This window comes from Aspergillus luchuensis, chromosome 7 (assembly GCF_016861625.1).
Source record: "Aspergillus luchuensis IFO 4308 DNA, chromosome 7, nearly complete sequence".
NCBI lineage: Eukaryota > Fungi > Ascomycota > Eurotiomycetes > Eurotiales > Aspergillaceae > Aspergillus > Aspergillus luchuensis.
The window spans coordinates 60,308-72,102 of NC_054855.1; the positions used below are offsets into that span (position 1 = coordinate 60,308).

Genomic DNA, 11,795 nt, shown 5'->3' on the forward strand with positions numbered 1-11,795 from the left:
AGACGTTTAAAGACATGTCACTAGAATGAAGAACAAAGGATACTTCTCGTTCGGTAGACCACTGAATGACCAAGATAGGCTCGGTGCGTAGATTTCGTCCAACGCAGTATATCCAGGTATTTCCATGTAGCGAAGGCAACTAACAACATGATTCCCAAGACTTGGATTATACGGTCATGTTTTTTCGATGTATACTCTTCAACCCAACTTGCCACCGGCTGTCACAACCAAACCTCGCAACCTTATTGACTGTCGGTCACTTGTCCCCGATGCAATACGTGAACTACGCCAGCAGTTGTGGAGACCCCGCACTCCTTGGCTCCATGTCAGGCGGATGGCTGCTTCCCTACAATACTTAAGAACTCTTCACAACTCGAGGGTTGACTTCTAACGAGGTTGTTTGACACCGATATCTTTCCAGAAAAAGAAAAGTGCATATTTTGGCAGACAAAGCAGTATTTAACATGAGTACTGATAATCCAGCCACTCGCAAAGTGGCTGTATGCATTGATACCCAACATATCAAAGTTGAAGAGCGCCCCCTGCCAATACCAAATGACTCGGAGGTTGTGGTATTAATTGAAGCGAGCGGTATCTGCGCGACAGACTTACATCTCGTGCGACGGAGTATTCCTTACCTTCAACGGGAAGTCGACGTCTGTGGTCATGAGGGTGTTGGACGTATTGTTGCTCTCGGGCCGGATGTAGACACTTCAGAGTGGCGCTTGGGAGACCGAGTCGCTCATCGGTGGATCTTCGATGTCTGCCGGAATTGCGAGATGTGCCAGGAAGGGAACGAGCAGCTATGCGACTCGAGAAAGCTTAGTGGAAAGGATGTTGAGGGATGCTGGGGAGGTACTATCTCATCACAAACCCACACCCCAAGTTTTGACCATAACTGAAATATGCAAGAATACACGATTGTCAATTCGAAATATCTGATGCGCATCTCTGAAGATATCTCTGCAACTGAAGCCGCGCCGACCTTGTGTGCTGGTATGAGTGGAAGACCCCATGCGAGCGTGTTGATGCTAAATAATAGCGTAATTCCAGGCACAACGGCATATAGAGCTATTCGTACTACCGGGCTCACTTCTGGGCAGTGGATAGCAATCATTGGAGCTGGAGGCGGACTGGGCCACTTGTGAGATGTCCTTCAAACATGATCCCATGGATTAATGAACGCTAACCTCCGACCAGGGCAATACAATACGCCAAAGCGAGCGGGCTGCGGGTTCTTGGAATTGACACAGGCCCAAGTAAACGGGAGTTGTCTTGCAAATTGGGTGTCACTTCATACATTGATTTCATGGATACACCAGTACGCAGACTGCTAGCCTAGGCAGAATGTGGCTAACGGACGTTTTGCAGGATCTCACAGCAGATGTCATCCGTGTTACTGATGGAGGTCCTCATGGAGTAATTGTGGTTAGCTCTAGTAGTATGGCTTACGAACAGGCCCTGCAATACGTCCGGAAAATGGGAATCATAGTCTGCATTGGGATCAGTAAGCTACGTGAGGCATCCCTGCTACCACATGTACTGATATCCTTCCAGCACCAAACAAGATGCACTTCCCTATCGGTCCTGAATATTTTGTGGCTCGTGGTGTACGCCTTACTGGCAGTAGCACAGGAACGATGGAGGATACGCGCGAGGCACTGCAGTATGTACGCGATGGTCGAGTCAAACCTATGATTGTTGAGGTGCGATTGGAGGACATCGGGGCGTGTCTGCAGGCACTCGAGAAAGGAGAGGGCGACGGTCGATTTGTGGTCAAATTTTGATGAGTAATGAGGCTATGCTTCTGCCAGCAGTCTTTGCGTACAGCTTCCAGTTTCATTTAAGTCTCTTCATCTCCCTTTCTAGCTTAACATCCAGTTCAGAGTTTGTGTCGCTCTCAGCTAACGTTTCTATGTAATTGTGTCATGAGTACAACGGGCAGTTATATACACATCACCTATCTGACCATATCTGTAAGCTATACGTGAAATCTATTCAGTCGTCATTAACCAGACAGATGATCTTCCCAGCGTTGACATTCGACTCCAAACGCTTATGAGCATCCGATACTTGAGTCCATGGAAACACTTTATCCACCGTCGTCTTCACCTCGCCTGACTTGATATGGGGTAGAATCTTCTCAGAGAAAAGATCACGCAACTGTCCCTGATAATCAGCAGCTCTCGTTCTCAACGTTGTAGCCATCAGCCAGATTCGCTTGTTGAGCAATGCACGCAGATCGAAGTCATCCACCTTGCTCCCGCTTAAAGCTGCAACTAGGACCATGCGAGAATCCATGGCTGCCGAGGACATGTTCCGGTGAAAATAGTCCCGTCCTACGAGATCCACGATCAGGTCCACCCCGCGTCCATTTGTCTCCCGCTTGACCACTTCTGAGAAGTCCTCTCCGGAGCGATAATTGACCGCAAAGTCCGCTCCGAGAGAGCGACACAAATCGCATTTCTCGTCACTCCCAGCAGTCGTGAAGATGGTCGATGCTCCGCCGACTTTGGCGATCTGGATAGCAGATTGACCGACCCCAGAGGCACCAGCATGGATGAGCACCGACTGGCCAGGTTGAAGGTTACCGACTAGGTGAACGGCCTGGATAGCTGTGAAAGAGGTCTGTCTGGTCAGTTGGGTGGAAGTGAATGCAGTGAGGGTAATTAATCCTACCTCCGGGATACCAGCAGCTTCTTCAAAACTCAGTGTAGAAGGAAGATGCATGAGCATCTTTTCCGACACAGCGATCTTTTGTGCATACTATATCATGTCAACTGCAATTCCATGAAAAGTGTGAATAATCACCTACTGCACCCCCGTATGCAAGACCGAACACCTTGTCTCCCACTTGGAAATCCCCGGAGCCTGTTACTGTCAACTAATGGTCTTGCAATGATGAATGTAGTAGCTCACAATCGGGCCCCTTATTTTCTACAATTCCACTAAACTCCACTCCCATGATTTTCCCCGATTCGGGCAACAAAGGGTATGGGTAGCGATCCTCTCTTTGCATTATGTCCATGCGATTGAGACCGAATGCCTTAATGCGAACCAGGATGCGATTGCTTGTCGGAACGGGATCAGGCACACCATCTTCGATGAAGAGAGCATCGGCATTGCCTTTGCCATTTTTTACCCCGACAGCCTTCATGTTGACGATTGCGCTGTGGTGTAGAGATGCTGTGTAAAGGGGTGAAAGCAATTTTGATAGACACACCACACGACCAGCGCGAGGAAGAAATAATAATGGTAATGGCGCACACGCTGGATCGAACGCATCCCCGCTGACATCACTTGCGGGGACAAGACAAACAGTTTGTCGAGTTGAAAATGGACCATTACTTGCCACTTTCCGAGGCGGATCTACACCTCCGTCCGACGGAGAACAATCCTCCGTCGCTGGATTTACCGCGCCGACTGGCTCACCCAGCAATGACCACTGACACGGAAATTCTATGCTTTCTGGAAACAGACACGTGGATAGGGTATAAGATACGTCAGTCTCGGGGCCAGTCGATCGACTTGTCTAAGCATTTAATCCTGGGTCCTGTCTCTTTTCGACTAACCCTGTTTGTCTATACATACCTCCTCTGAGTGTACCGACTCTCTATATATAATCCGATACTACTGACGAGTTGACCCCAACGATGGCCACCACCACCGTCACTGAATCCGCCCCTCAGAACGGTCACAGCAATGGATCGGCTTCGACCAACAAGTTCTTCGACGATGTACACTTCCTAGGCGACAAAGAGGGCAAGGTTGTGATCCGCTCGCCCCCGACTTTCAACAACATCGAAGATGAGCGGGCATACCAGAAACAGCATTTGGCCGTGGCCTTCCGTGTCTTTGCCCGGCAGGGATTTGATGAGGGAGTGGCTGGACATATTTCGCTACGCGATCCCCTGAATCCTCGTCAGTGACCGTGTTTCCCCCTGCAACCCAACGACCCACTAACAAAGCCTACAATAGGCCACTTCTGGATCAACCCACTCAGCATGCACTTTTCCATGATCAAAGTTTCTGACCTCGTCCTCGTCAACGAGAATGGCGAAGTTCTCCCCGGAGGCGCCCAGCATCCCATCAATGGACCCGCATTCGCCATCCACAGTGAAATCCATAAAGCTCGCCCAGACCTGAATGCCGCATGCCACGCACACTCCGTCTACGGAAAGGCATTCTCCTGCTTTGCGCGGCCCATTGAAATGCTGTATCAGGACGCCCTGCGCTTCTACAACGATCTGGCTGTGTATCCTCGCTACGGAGGCACCGTTCTCTCCACTGAAGAAGGGGCTCGCATTGCCAAGGCCCTCGGTCCAACCTGCCGCAGTGTAATTCTGCAGAACCACGGTATGATTACCTGCGGTAGAACGGTCGATGAGGCAGCCTTCCTGTTTATTGCGCTCGATCGGTGCTGTCATGCGCAGATGATGGCCAATGCGGCGGCTGGACCGGGGTGGGAGAAGGTCTACATCAACAAAGAGGAGGCAGAGATGACGCATCGGAAGAGTGGGAACTCGAGTAAGATGTGGCTGGCGTTTCAGCCGTATTATGACCAGGTGGTCAAGGAGGATCCGAGTGTGTTGGAATGAGTTTACTGAGCTATGATGTGATGTTTTGAAGTTGTTATGTATTTTATGGGATCTACTGAGCCCCGAATTTCTATTTCGAAATGTGGTCTATATACACGTCGCTAATAGGGTACAACCCCGGTGAACATGGAGGATATGGACACATCGGGCTCGTTCATGAACCCGAACAACAGGTCCAGGTCCTGATTGAAGTCCTGGAAGCCAGATATCTGATTGGCATGATCCAGTCGCGCAGGACTGAAGTCCAGACCGGGAAAGGTTTGAAAGTCTAAGTTGATGTCTACCTGGAATGGGTCTTGAATAGCCGGGTCACATCCTGAACTTCGTTAGTGGCCTTAAGGCTTCTTGAAGACTGTGCAGTGCTTACCAGTTTGGATGGACATGCCGTTGGCCTCCATGAGCCGGCGAATAATCTTAGATGGCGCCGATACGCCACAGTTAGGGATGGCCAGCTCGTCCAGACAACGCAGACACACTGTTAGCGGGGACGATGCCTCTTTCCGACGTGTGCTTTCCCGAATAGCTGGATTGCGCGCATGGATGGTGCAGGCTACATAGATCGCGTAGCTGAGCATGTAGTTGGCTCGGCGTAGCGAGTAGGCTGATCGATAGGCCAGCGCCAAGCTTGTGATGTTGCGAGCAGCTGTGACACAACGCTCCCAGGAGTCCGCGGGCGGATCATCGGAGCGCAGATGCCCGCTACCCATGAACGGACGATGGAGTAAGATAATAAGTGCGTTGTAGGTAGTTAGCAAGATAATGACATTGGGTGCTACAGTGGCGTGCGGCGACTGGCCATCATCTGCCCAGGGCTCAAACTGCAGCTCTGCCGGCAATTTACGATACCAAGCTTCCAGACGACGGTCAATGAGTTCCAGATGCTTGCGAGTCTTGCTTCCAGTGGCACCAGCCATGTAAAAGCGGTCTATAATGCTGGTCATGATCTTGGACAGGGAACATAGCTGCTGAAAAACGGTCACGGAGTAGATGCGCGTGGGGACGTGAGAACGAGCAGTACTGTCTGGTTTCAGGGGATCGATATATGGCATCCACAACTCGTTCTCTTCAAAGGTATCCATAAAGTCTCGCGACACATGTGCATCACGCAGCTGAATCGTAAAGGGACGTCCGAAGTACAAACTCTGTAGTTTATCACATATAAAGGCCGCCCAAAAGACCCGGCGTCGAACCTCGATATCCTCTGCACTGGCAGCAACCTCCTTGCAATCCAGATGCAGGCCAAGGTCGTATACCATGCGCAGGGCGAATCCCGTATAGAGCCAGCCTTTGGAAGTCTGTCCCCGGGCATTGAAGGTACTACCAAGCATGATCAAACCGGCAATGGTCGGGATGCTCGAATGAGTCAAGAGCGACTGTTCTGCCAGCAATTGATCACAGCGGTCGAAGAACCGTTTGCCAGCCGATTCGGGCCGTTGCGGATCTTCCCGCACCTCAACACGGGTGGAGAACTTGCTCGAACAAGCGAAGACGGCATTAAGCAGAAAGTCTGAGCAGTACGGGCCGCCAGTGACGAGGTCACGCATGAAGGCGGGGCGATAGGTCAGTAGAAATGTGTGATGCTGCCGGTTCCAGTGCAGATCGAGCAGATGCAGAGCCAACTCAGACGGTATCCCTCCAATGGTCGGCAGACGTCGCAGATCAGGTTCACGTTGGCGCTGGAGGGCAGCCTCGGCGATAAGCTGGTATCGATCCGGCTCTGCGGCAGGTCGTGAGTTGGCACTGTTGGCTAGGCCCAGGGGGCTCCGGGCATGCAACGCCGACGACGGACCAAAGATGCCGACGGTGCCGCATTCATCGCGGGAGAGAAAGGTGGTGGGATCGTAGTCCTCGTCTTCGGAGCTACTATCATTCAATTCATCATTGGGCGTACTGTACACATTTGAGCTATTGTCCGAGGCTTGGGTGGGTTGGGAGACCGGAGGGTCGTTGATATTGGCACCGAGGCCGGCCAATGATGCCGGCAATTGCAGGACGCCGTCCTTGACATGGATCGAATCCAGAGTAGCAGTTCGAGCAACCGAATCAGCCTTTTTCAGAGCAATGATCACATTTTCCGCCGCACGCCTCTGGCGGTGAGCGGCATTAATGAGAGCTCGCGACGGCCTGGGCCAGCAGCGTCAGCGCAGGCGTGGCAAGATAAATGCAGCCATGGATGGCGAGAGGCATCCAGGTGGGATGAACACCTACCTCTGGCGGGGTGGGTCGACCACATAGACACACTGTCGATCATGACGCTGACAGGAGCCACAGGTGGGTTTCTCGTTGTCACAACGGATCTTGCGGACGCGACAGAATTGACAGGCCCGGGGGGTGGTCGGGGAAGACTGGCGCTTGGGACTCATTTCCGCACATGGCCGACCTTGCTCGGAGAAAAAAAAGCAGTCAGAAGGAAATGAGAGGGGGTTACGGACAGTAAAGCAGCGTGGCCAGGACGGGCTAATTCAGAGACAGTAGGGAGCCGATAATCTGGGGCAGCCAAAAGGAGCTAGTTGTGGGCACAGCCAGCATGACGCAGTGACCGATCTGACATCTGCGGGGAAGACCGTGCAGGGGAAGGAATTAAGCGAGGTAATTCCCGAGATACAGAGCTTGGACATCTATTGAGGATTGGGATTGGACATCCCCGCACTGTATGCTCAACAGGGGGTAAATGTTGAAGTCGAAATGAGGGTTGTCACTCAGTCCCAGTCCTTTCTCTTTGGGACGAGGGGATGTCCCGCTGAGTAATAACCCAAAGCACACTCTCATTGGCCAGTTGGTCACGAGGATGACGCCCATACAATGCTAGCCTCTTCTAGACTAGACTAACGGAGCATTTCGGTCCGTAAACTCCCGGATATCAACTGATCACAACATTTCAACCCCGATCCACAACTATCCCCACTCGCCAGACGGTCAGATCCCCCGTCGCTTGAGACATCGAGGCTGGGAGGTCACACCGGAGGTAGCACTGCGGTCATACTGCTTCTCTATGCAGCTCGCACCAGCATTGCCTGTGTACGCGAGAAGCTGCACGGAGGGTTATATTCCGTTAGAGAGGTCGCGACAGTCCTTTGTACGACAATGAAAAGGCGTCCATGAGGTCGCTAGCTATTGACGGCCAAGCTGTGCGATATGGCAGTTTCAATGGTTGCCGTGGGAGTGTGAAGTTGTCACAAAGGATACAATACAACTCCCGGCTACCCAGGATGAGTGTCATCACACCAAGACTATACCAAGCCACATATACGGACTTTAAGCACTCTTGGTACGCTGCTGATGGGGCCTCACCATAGCCAGATACTCCCTTGCCCCCACCCCCGTGATCCCTAACTTTGCTGGAGACTTGGCTAGAGGTGTGGAAGAAAAACAACTGCATCTGTCTCCCTTCGAAGCGTCCCCCCACATCGCCGATACCGCCTCACTATCCAATCGAATTCGGCAAGACACGTTTGCAACTGCTAGGGAATGCCAAGGACCAAAATTCATCTCAAATAATCTCTCGGATGATCACCAGGCAGAGTCTCGGAGGTATATACACACAGGGTGCTGAAGTCCGCTTATTGATGTGCGGGTTGTGATGTTTCGACTCGACCAAGAACTGGGTCGTATTCAACAAGGAGGGCAGTTTTTCTGACATGGACGTGAGGTACTTCCTAAGATGCCAAGCAATCTGCCACTCCGTGAAGTCCCAAGGCTCCCAGGGAATGCCCTGGCGCCATCTACGGAGTTTCAGCCCTGCTAATGAGTTCGCCCAGCGATATTATTCGGGTTGACCCGGTGGGTTCTACATAGGGGAGTATTATCTACCGCTCCGGAGCTATTTCCTGAATATGCCCACCGATTGTTCATCTGAAGGCAAACGAATGACCAAGCATTATCTGGCATGGGAGCAGGTGGGATACAAACAATACATCCTATGGAAAGCATATATCTGGCCATAACTCAATGCTTCGCTGAGACCCCCTCGATTTGTGCCCGGATAGAGTCAGCCACCAACTCTTGCAGGCCTCTCGTCTCTGTCACGCCAATATCTTCGTTATCCCGGCGCTCATACAGTGTGCCTCCCTCCGCCCAGATGCGCCGAAGTGTGTAGACCGTAGCCACGGGGTCCTCCTTCTCCCACGCCTCCTTCTCCAAAGCCCGCAGCTCATCTAGTGAGGTATACTCGACGCTCCACTTGGTACCGGTCTGGCGTTCAAACTCGGCCAAGGCATCGGCCGGGGTGGTGGTGAATGAGTTGACTTTGAGTGCGCGGTTGCGAGCGGCCTCCCAATGGGTGAGGGCATGCACAACAAACTTACCAACGCTATATTTCATTAGCTATATCGAATCACGAAGATAAAGATCAGCCCAGGGGTCACCATACTCTGTACGCGCCGTGACGCTAATTCTGCCATGCTCATTTCCCACGATGACAGCCTTCTTAGCCAATATATCGAAACTGCCTGCCTTGGAATTGCTTGACCGACCCAAGAAAAAGGGGAAATCGGCGTAGGGTCCAGTTACCACGTAGGCGTACTCCAGGGTGCTGCGGACCTCTCTAAGAGCTGCGCGGACTTTCAGTTTTTGTTGGTGCGGCTTCTCGTGCTGTGAGGCGGGGCTGTATTCAATATCCGTGCCATATTCAGATGGCACGAAGCGCTTGATATTGGGGGTTTCGTTGGCCAGTTGGATCAGAGGAATTTGAGCTGCGATGGCTCCACGACCGAGCGCGGAGATGACGGTGTCCACCCCTGGTGTAGTTGATTAGATCAAGGTGCATATGTAATGGAAGGGTGGATTGCGGCAGTAATGTACCTGCGTATGCCTTAAGCACATCTTCGCGATTGCCAACATCACCAATCAAGATGTCGACCCCCTTCTGACGCAGGACATTGAGCTCGTCGGCCTTGCTACTGACGGTGTTGGGGCTAGTGAAGATAGCGATGCGACCGAAGGAATCCCGGGCGTTGACAATCGCTTCGATAATATACTTGCCAATGGTGCCAGTGGCACCGAACATGAGAAGATTGGACTTATCAGACATCGTGGCTCTGTGGTTGGAAGATGGCTTGCATGGAATGTGCTGGTTGATGTGGAAGCTGGCAATTTGGATTTATAATAAAGGCCCGTCCCCGCAGCCCGGCTATCCATGGCTATTCCACCCCGCGGGCTCGGATCGGCGATCCGGCGATTAGAACCCAGATGTGACTTTATCTCATTGTCAGTGCTCGGACGTACGTTAAATCCTATAGTGTCATTATTTCTACATATAAAGTTTGCCATAGAATTTGCCATTTTCTCTTAGCAGACTGTAGATGCTCTATTCTACGTAGTTTAAGTAGTACTTCATCAAAGCTACATAGCTATACAGCGATCGGATTCGTAGAAGATAAAGAGATAAGAGCAAAGCACGCAATGGTTTCTCGTGTCGACATAAAAAGACGTCATCGGGGAAATTCAATCCATGAACTACTGAAACAATCTGGCTGGGTTGTTGACCCACAGGTTCTGCCAGGTTTCCTTATCGGGGATCCATTCACGCAATGTCCGGATATGCCCGGCATCGTCGACCCCCCGCAATCCCTCCACCTCTTCCAACCGCTGCTGGTCAGTCTTGCCTTTCCGTGTCACTCCTAACTGCGTATGAGGCCAATCCGTGCCAAAGATGATGCGATCCGGACCGGCCTGGATCACTGCCTTCGCGATGGGCTCGATGGCCTTCATGCCACTTTCGTGACCGTGGTACAGTCGCTCGAAGCCTGAGACCTTCACCCAGACTCGCTTTTCCTGGATCAGGTCCAGGAACGTGGCAAACTCAGCAGAGTTCTCCTCCCCAGGGAACGTGCCCCCAAAATGATCAGCCACCATCTGGATCCGAGGATCCATATTGCGGATCGTCTCCGCCATGGCAGCCCAGGCACTGACAGGGCAGAAGATGCCAATAGCCCATCCCAACCGGGCCAGCCGGTGGGCCAGAGCTTCTACCTTCTTGATGATGTCGCTGCCACCGCTTTGTTTGCCGTGGCCCCAGGCCATCTCGTGCAAGCGCGCCCCGCGCACTCCAGCGGCATGTAACGCGTCTAGCTGTTCATCGGTGACGGTGAAGGGGTCGATGGTTGCCAGGCCTCGGAGAGTGTATCCGGGCATCTCTTGCTGCTTGGACAGAGTATCGACCAATGGGGCCGGTGAGACCCCTTGGATGGAGGCGTGGACGATCACGATGTTCCTGCAGCCCGTGATGACCGTCGGATACTCAGCCATTTGAACGGCCTGGGGCGTGTACGAGCGTGGCACTGCATAGGGGAAATTCTTGGGATCAAAGACATGAATATGAGTATCCCACGCGTTCTCGGGGACGAGCTCGGCCATGGTGAGTGAGCGGGATGAGTGATCAGACCGGACAGATGGTCGGAATAAGTCTTATCAACTTGGAGGCAGACGCGAGCTCAACTTGCGGTGATTCTGGGCAGCCTAAGCTGGAATGAAGAGGCAACGGTCCATACCAAGCGAGATATGCATGCACGACCGACATATATGTTGCTACCAGCTGACTTCACATGGATGCTTCATTGGTTGGAGCTTGATGCTCCATCTGCCCGTCCCGGACCGGCGCCGCAGCCGTCGTGCGGACTATCGTTGTCCGTCGTGCCATTCTGTTGGATCCCAAGGACAACCAACCCCCGCAGGACGCCTGCTTCTTAGATTAACCCTTCTAGATGAAAATTGGGGAACTGGGGGATCGGCATCTGATCATACCACATCGTGGTGGCGACAGATTAGTGGTCATGATCGCGCGATACAGTGAGACTGTCATTAAGAACGAAGGGGAATCGGTTGGTTGATATCAAGCATCTAGGGCTCGATATCGGCGAAGAGCAGAAACACCGATGGGGGCTCAGATATTTCCGATCGGTCAAAGCTTTCACAGCCGACTTGCATCACTAGATCTGCTCGACGACCGTCATGGTGTCTGCACAGTTACGCCGCAATCTTACTGTGCAACCGGTTCGGTGAGCGCCTGAAGCTGGCGATTGGCGAACGATGAGGGGAGATACATGTTAAACCCACCTCGCTAAGGTCAAAACCCAACCAGCTGCTAGACCCTTTCTATTGCGTCTTCCCCCACACGTCTAGGGTTCCCCATATGCCAAGATGATGCCAAGTATGGTGTCCCAGGTTGAGGTATAAACGTTGCCTCGCTCGAGGGAGGTT

General features: G+C 52.3%; 6 protein-coding genes across 6 annotated transcripts; 2 read left to right on the plus strand and 4 right to left on the minus strand.

Annotated features, from left to right (window-relative positions):
• Positions 1-464: 464 nt before the first annotated feature.
• ADH1_2 (zinc-dependent alcohol dehydrogenase) lies at positions 465-1,787 on the plus strand (the record flags this gene model as incomplete). The annotated part of the gene is made up of 5 exons (XM_041682569.1): positions 465-855; positions 913-1,144; positions 1,201-1,321; positions 1,372-1,507; positions 1,558-1,787. 5 exons carry the CDS (start codon positions 465-467, stop codon positions 1,785-1,787), a joined length of 1,110 nt encoding a protein of 369 aa, XP_041546916.1.
• Positions 1,788-1,998: 211 nt separating this feature from the next.
• On the minus strand, positions 1,999-3,157 carry AKAW2_70033A (NAD(P)H-quinone oxidoreductase; the record flags this gene model as incomplete). Its single annotated transcript, XM_041682570.1, has 4 exons — positions 1,999-2,628; positions 2,680-2,766; positions 2,816-2,871; positions 2,920-3,157. The coding sequence occupies 4 exons, from the start codon at positions 3,155-3,157 to the stop codon at positions 1,999-2,001; spliced, it is 1,011 nt and encodes a 336-aa protein (XP_041546917.1).
• A 496-nt stretch (positions 3,158-3,653) lies between these two features.
• Positions 3,654-4,598, plus strand: AKAW2_70034S (class II aldolase/adducin family protein; the record flags this gene model as incomplete). Its single annotated transcript, XM_041682571.1, has 2 exons — positions 3,654-3,921; positions 3,979-4,598. The coding sequence occupies 2 exons, from the start codon at positions 3,654-3,656 to the stop codon at positions 4,596-4,598; spliced, it is 888 nt and encodes a 295-aa protein (XP_041546918.1).
• Positions 4,599-4,699: 101 nt separating this feature from the next.
• Positions 4,700-6,961, minus strand: AKAW2_70035A (uncharacterized protein; the record flags this gene model as incomplete). The annotated part of the gene is made up of 3 exons (XM_041682572.1): positions 4,700-4,914; positions 4,966-6,722; positions 6,807-6,961. The coding sequence occupies 3 exons, from the start codon at positions 6,959-6,961 to the stop codon at positions 4,700-4,702; spliced, it is 2,127 nt and encodes a 708-aa protein (XP_041546919.1).
• Positions 6,962-8,543: 1,582 nt separating this feature from the next.
• On the minus strand, positions 8,544-9,627 carry AKAW2_70036A (uncharacterized protein; the record flags this gene model as incomplete). The annotated part of the gene is made up of 3 exons (XM_041682573.1): positions 8,544-8,907; positions 8,968-9,334; positions 9,399-9,627. The coding sequence occupies 3 exons, from the start codon at positions 9,625-9,627 to the stop codon at positions 8,544-8,546; spliced, it is 960 nt and encodes a 319-aa protein (XP_041546920.1).
• A 425-nt stretch (positions 9,628-10,052) lies between these two features.
• On the minus strand, positions 10,053-10,952 carry AKAW2_70037A (uncharacterized protein; the record flags this gene model as incomplete). Its single annotated transcript, XM_041682574.1, has 1 exon — positions 10,053-10,952. One exon carries the CDS (start codon positions 10,950-10,952, stop codon positions 10,053-10,055), a length of 900 nt encoding a protein of 299 aa, XP_041546921.1.
• Positions 10,953-11,795: the final 843 nt, after the last annotated feature.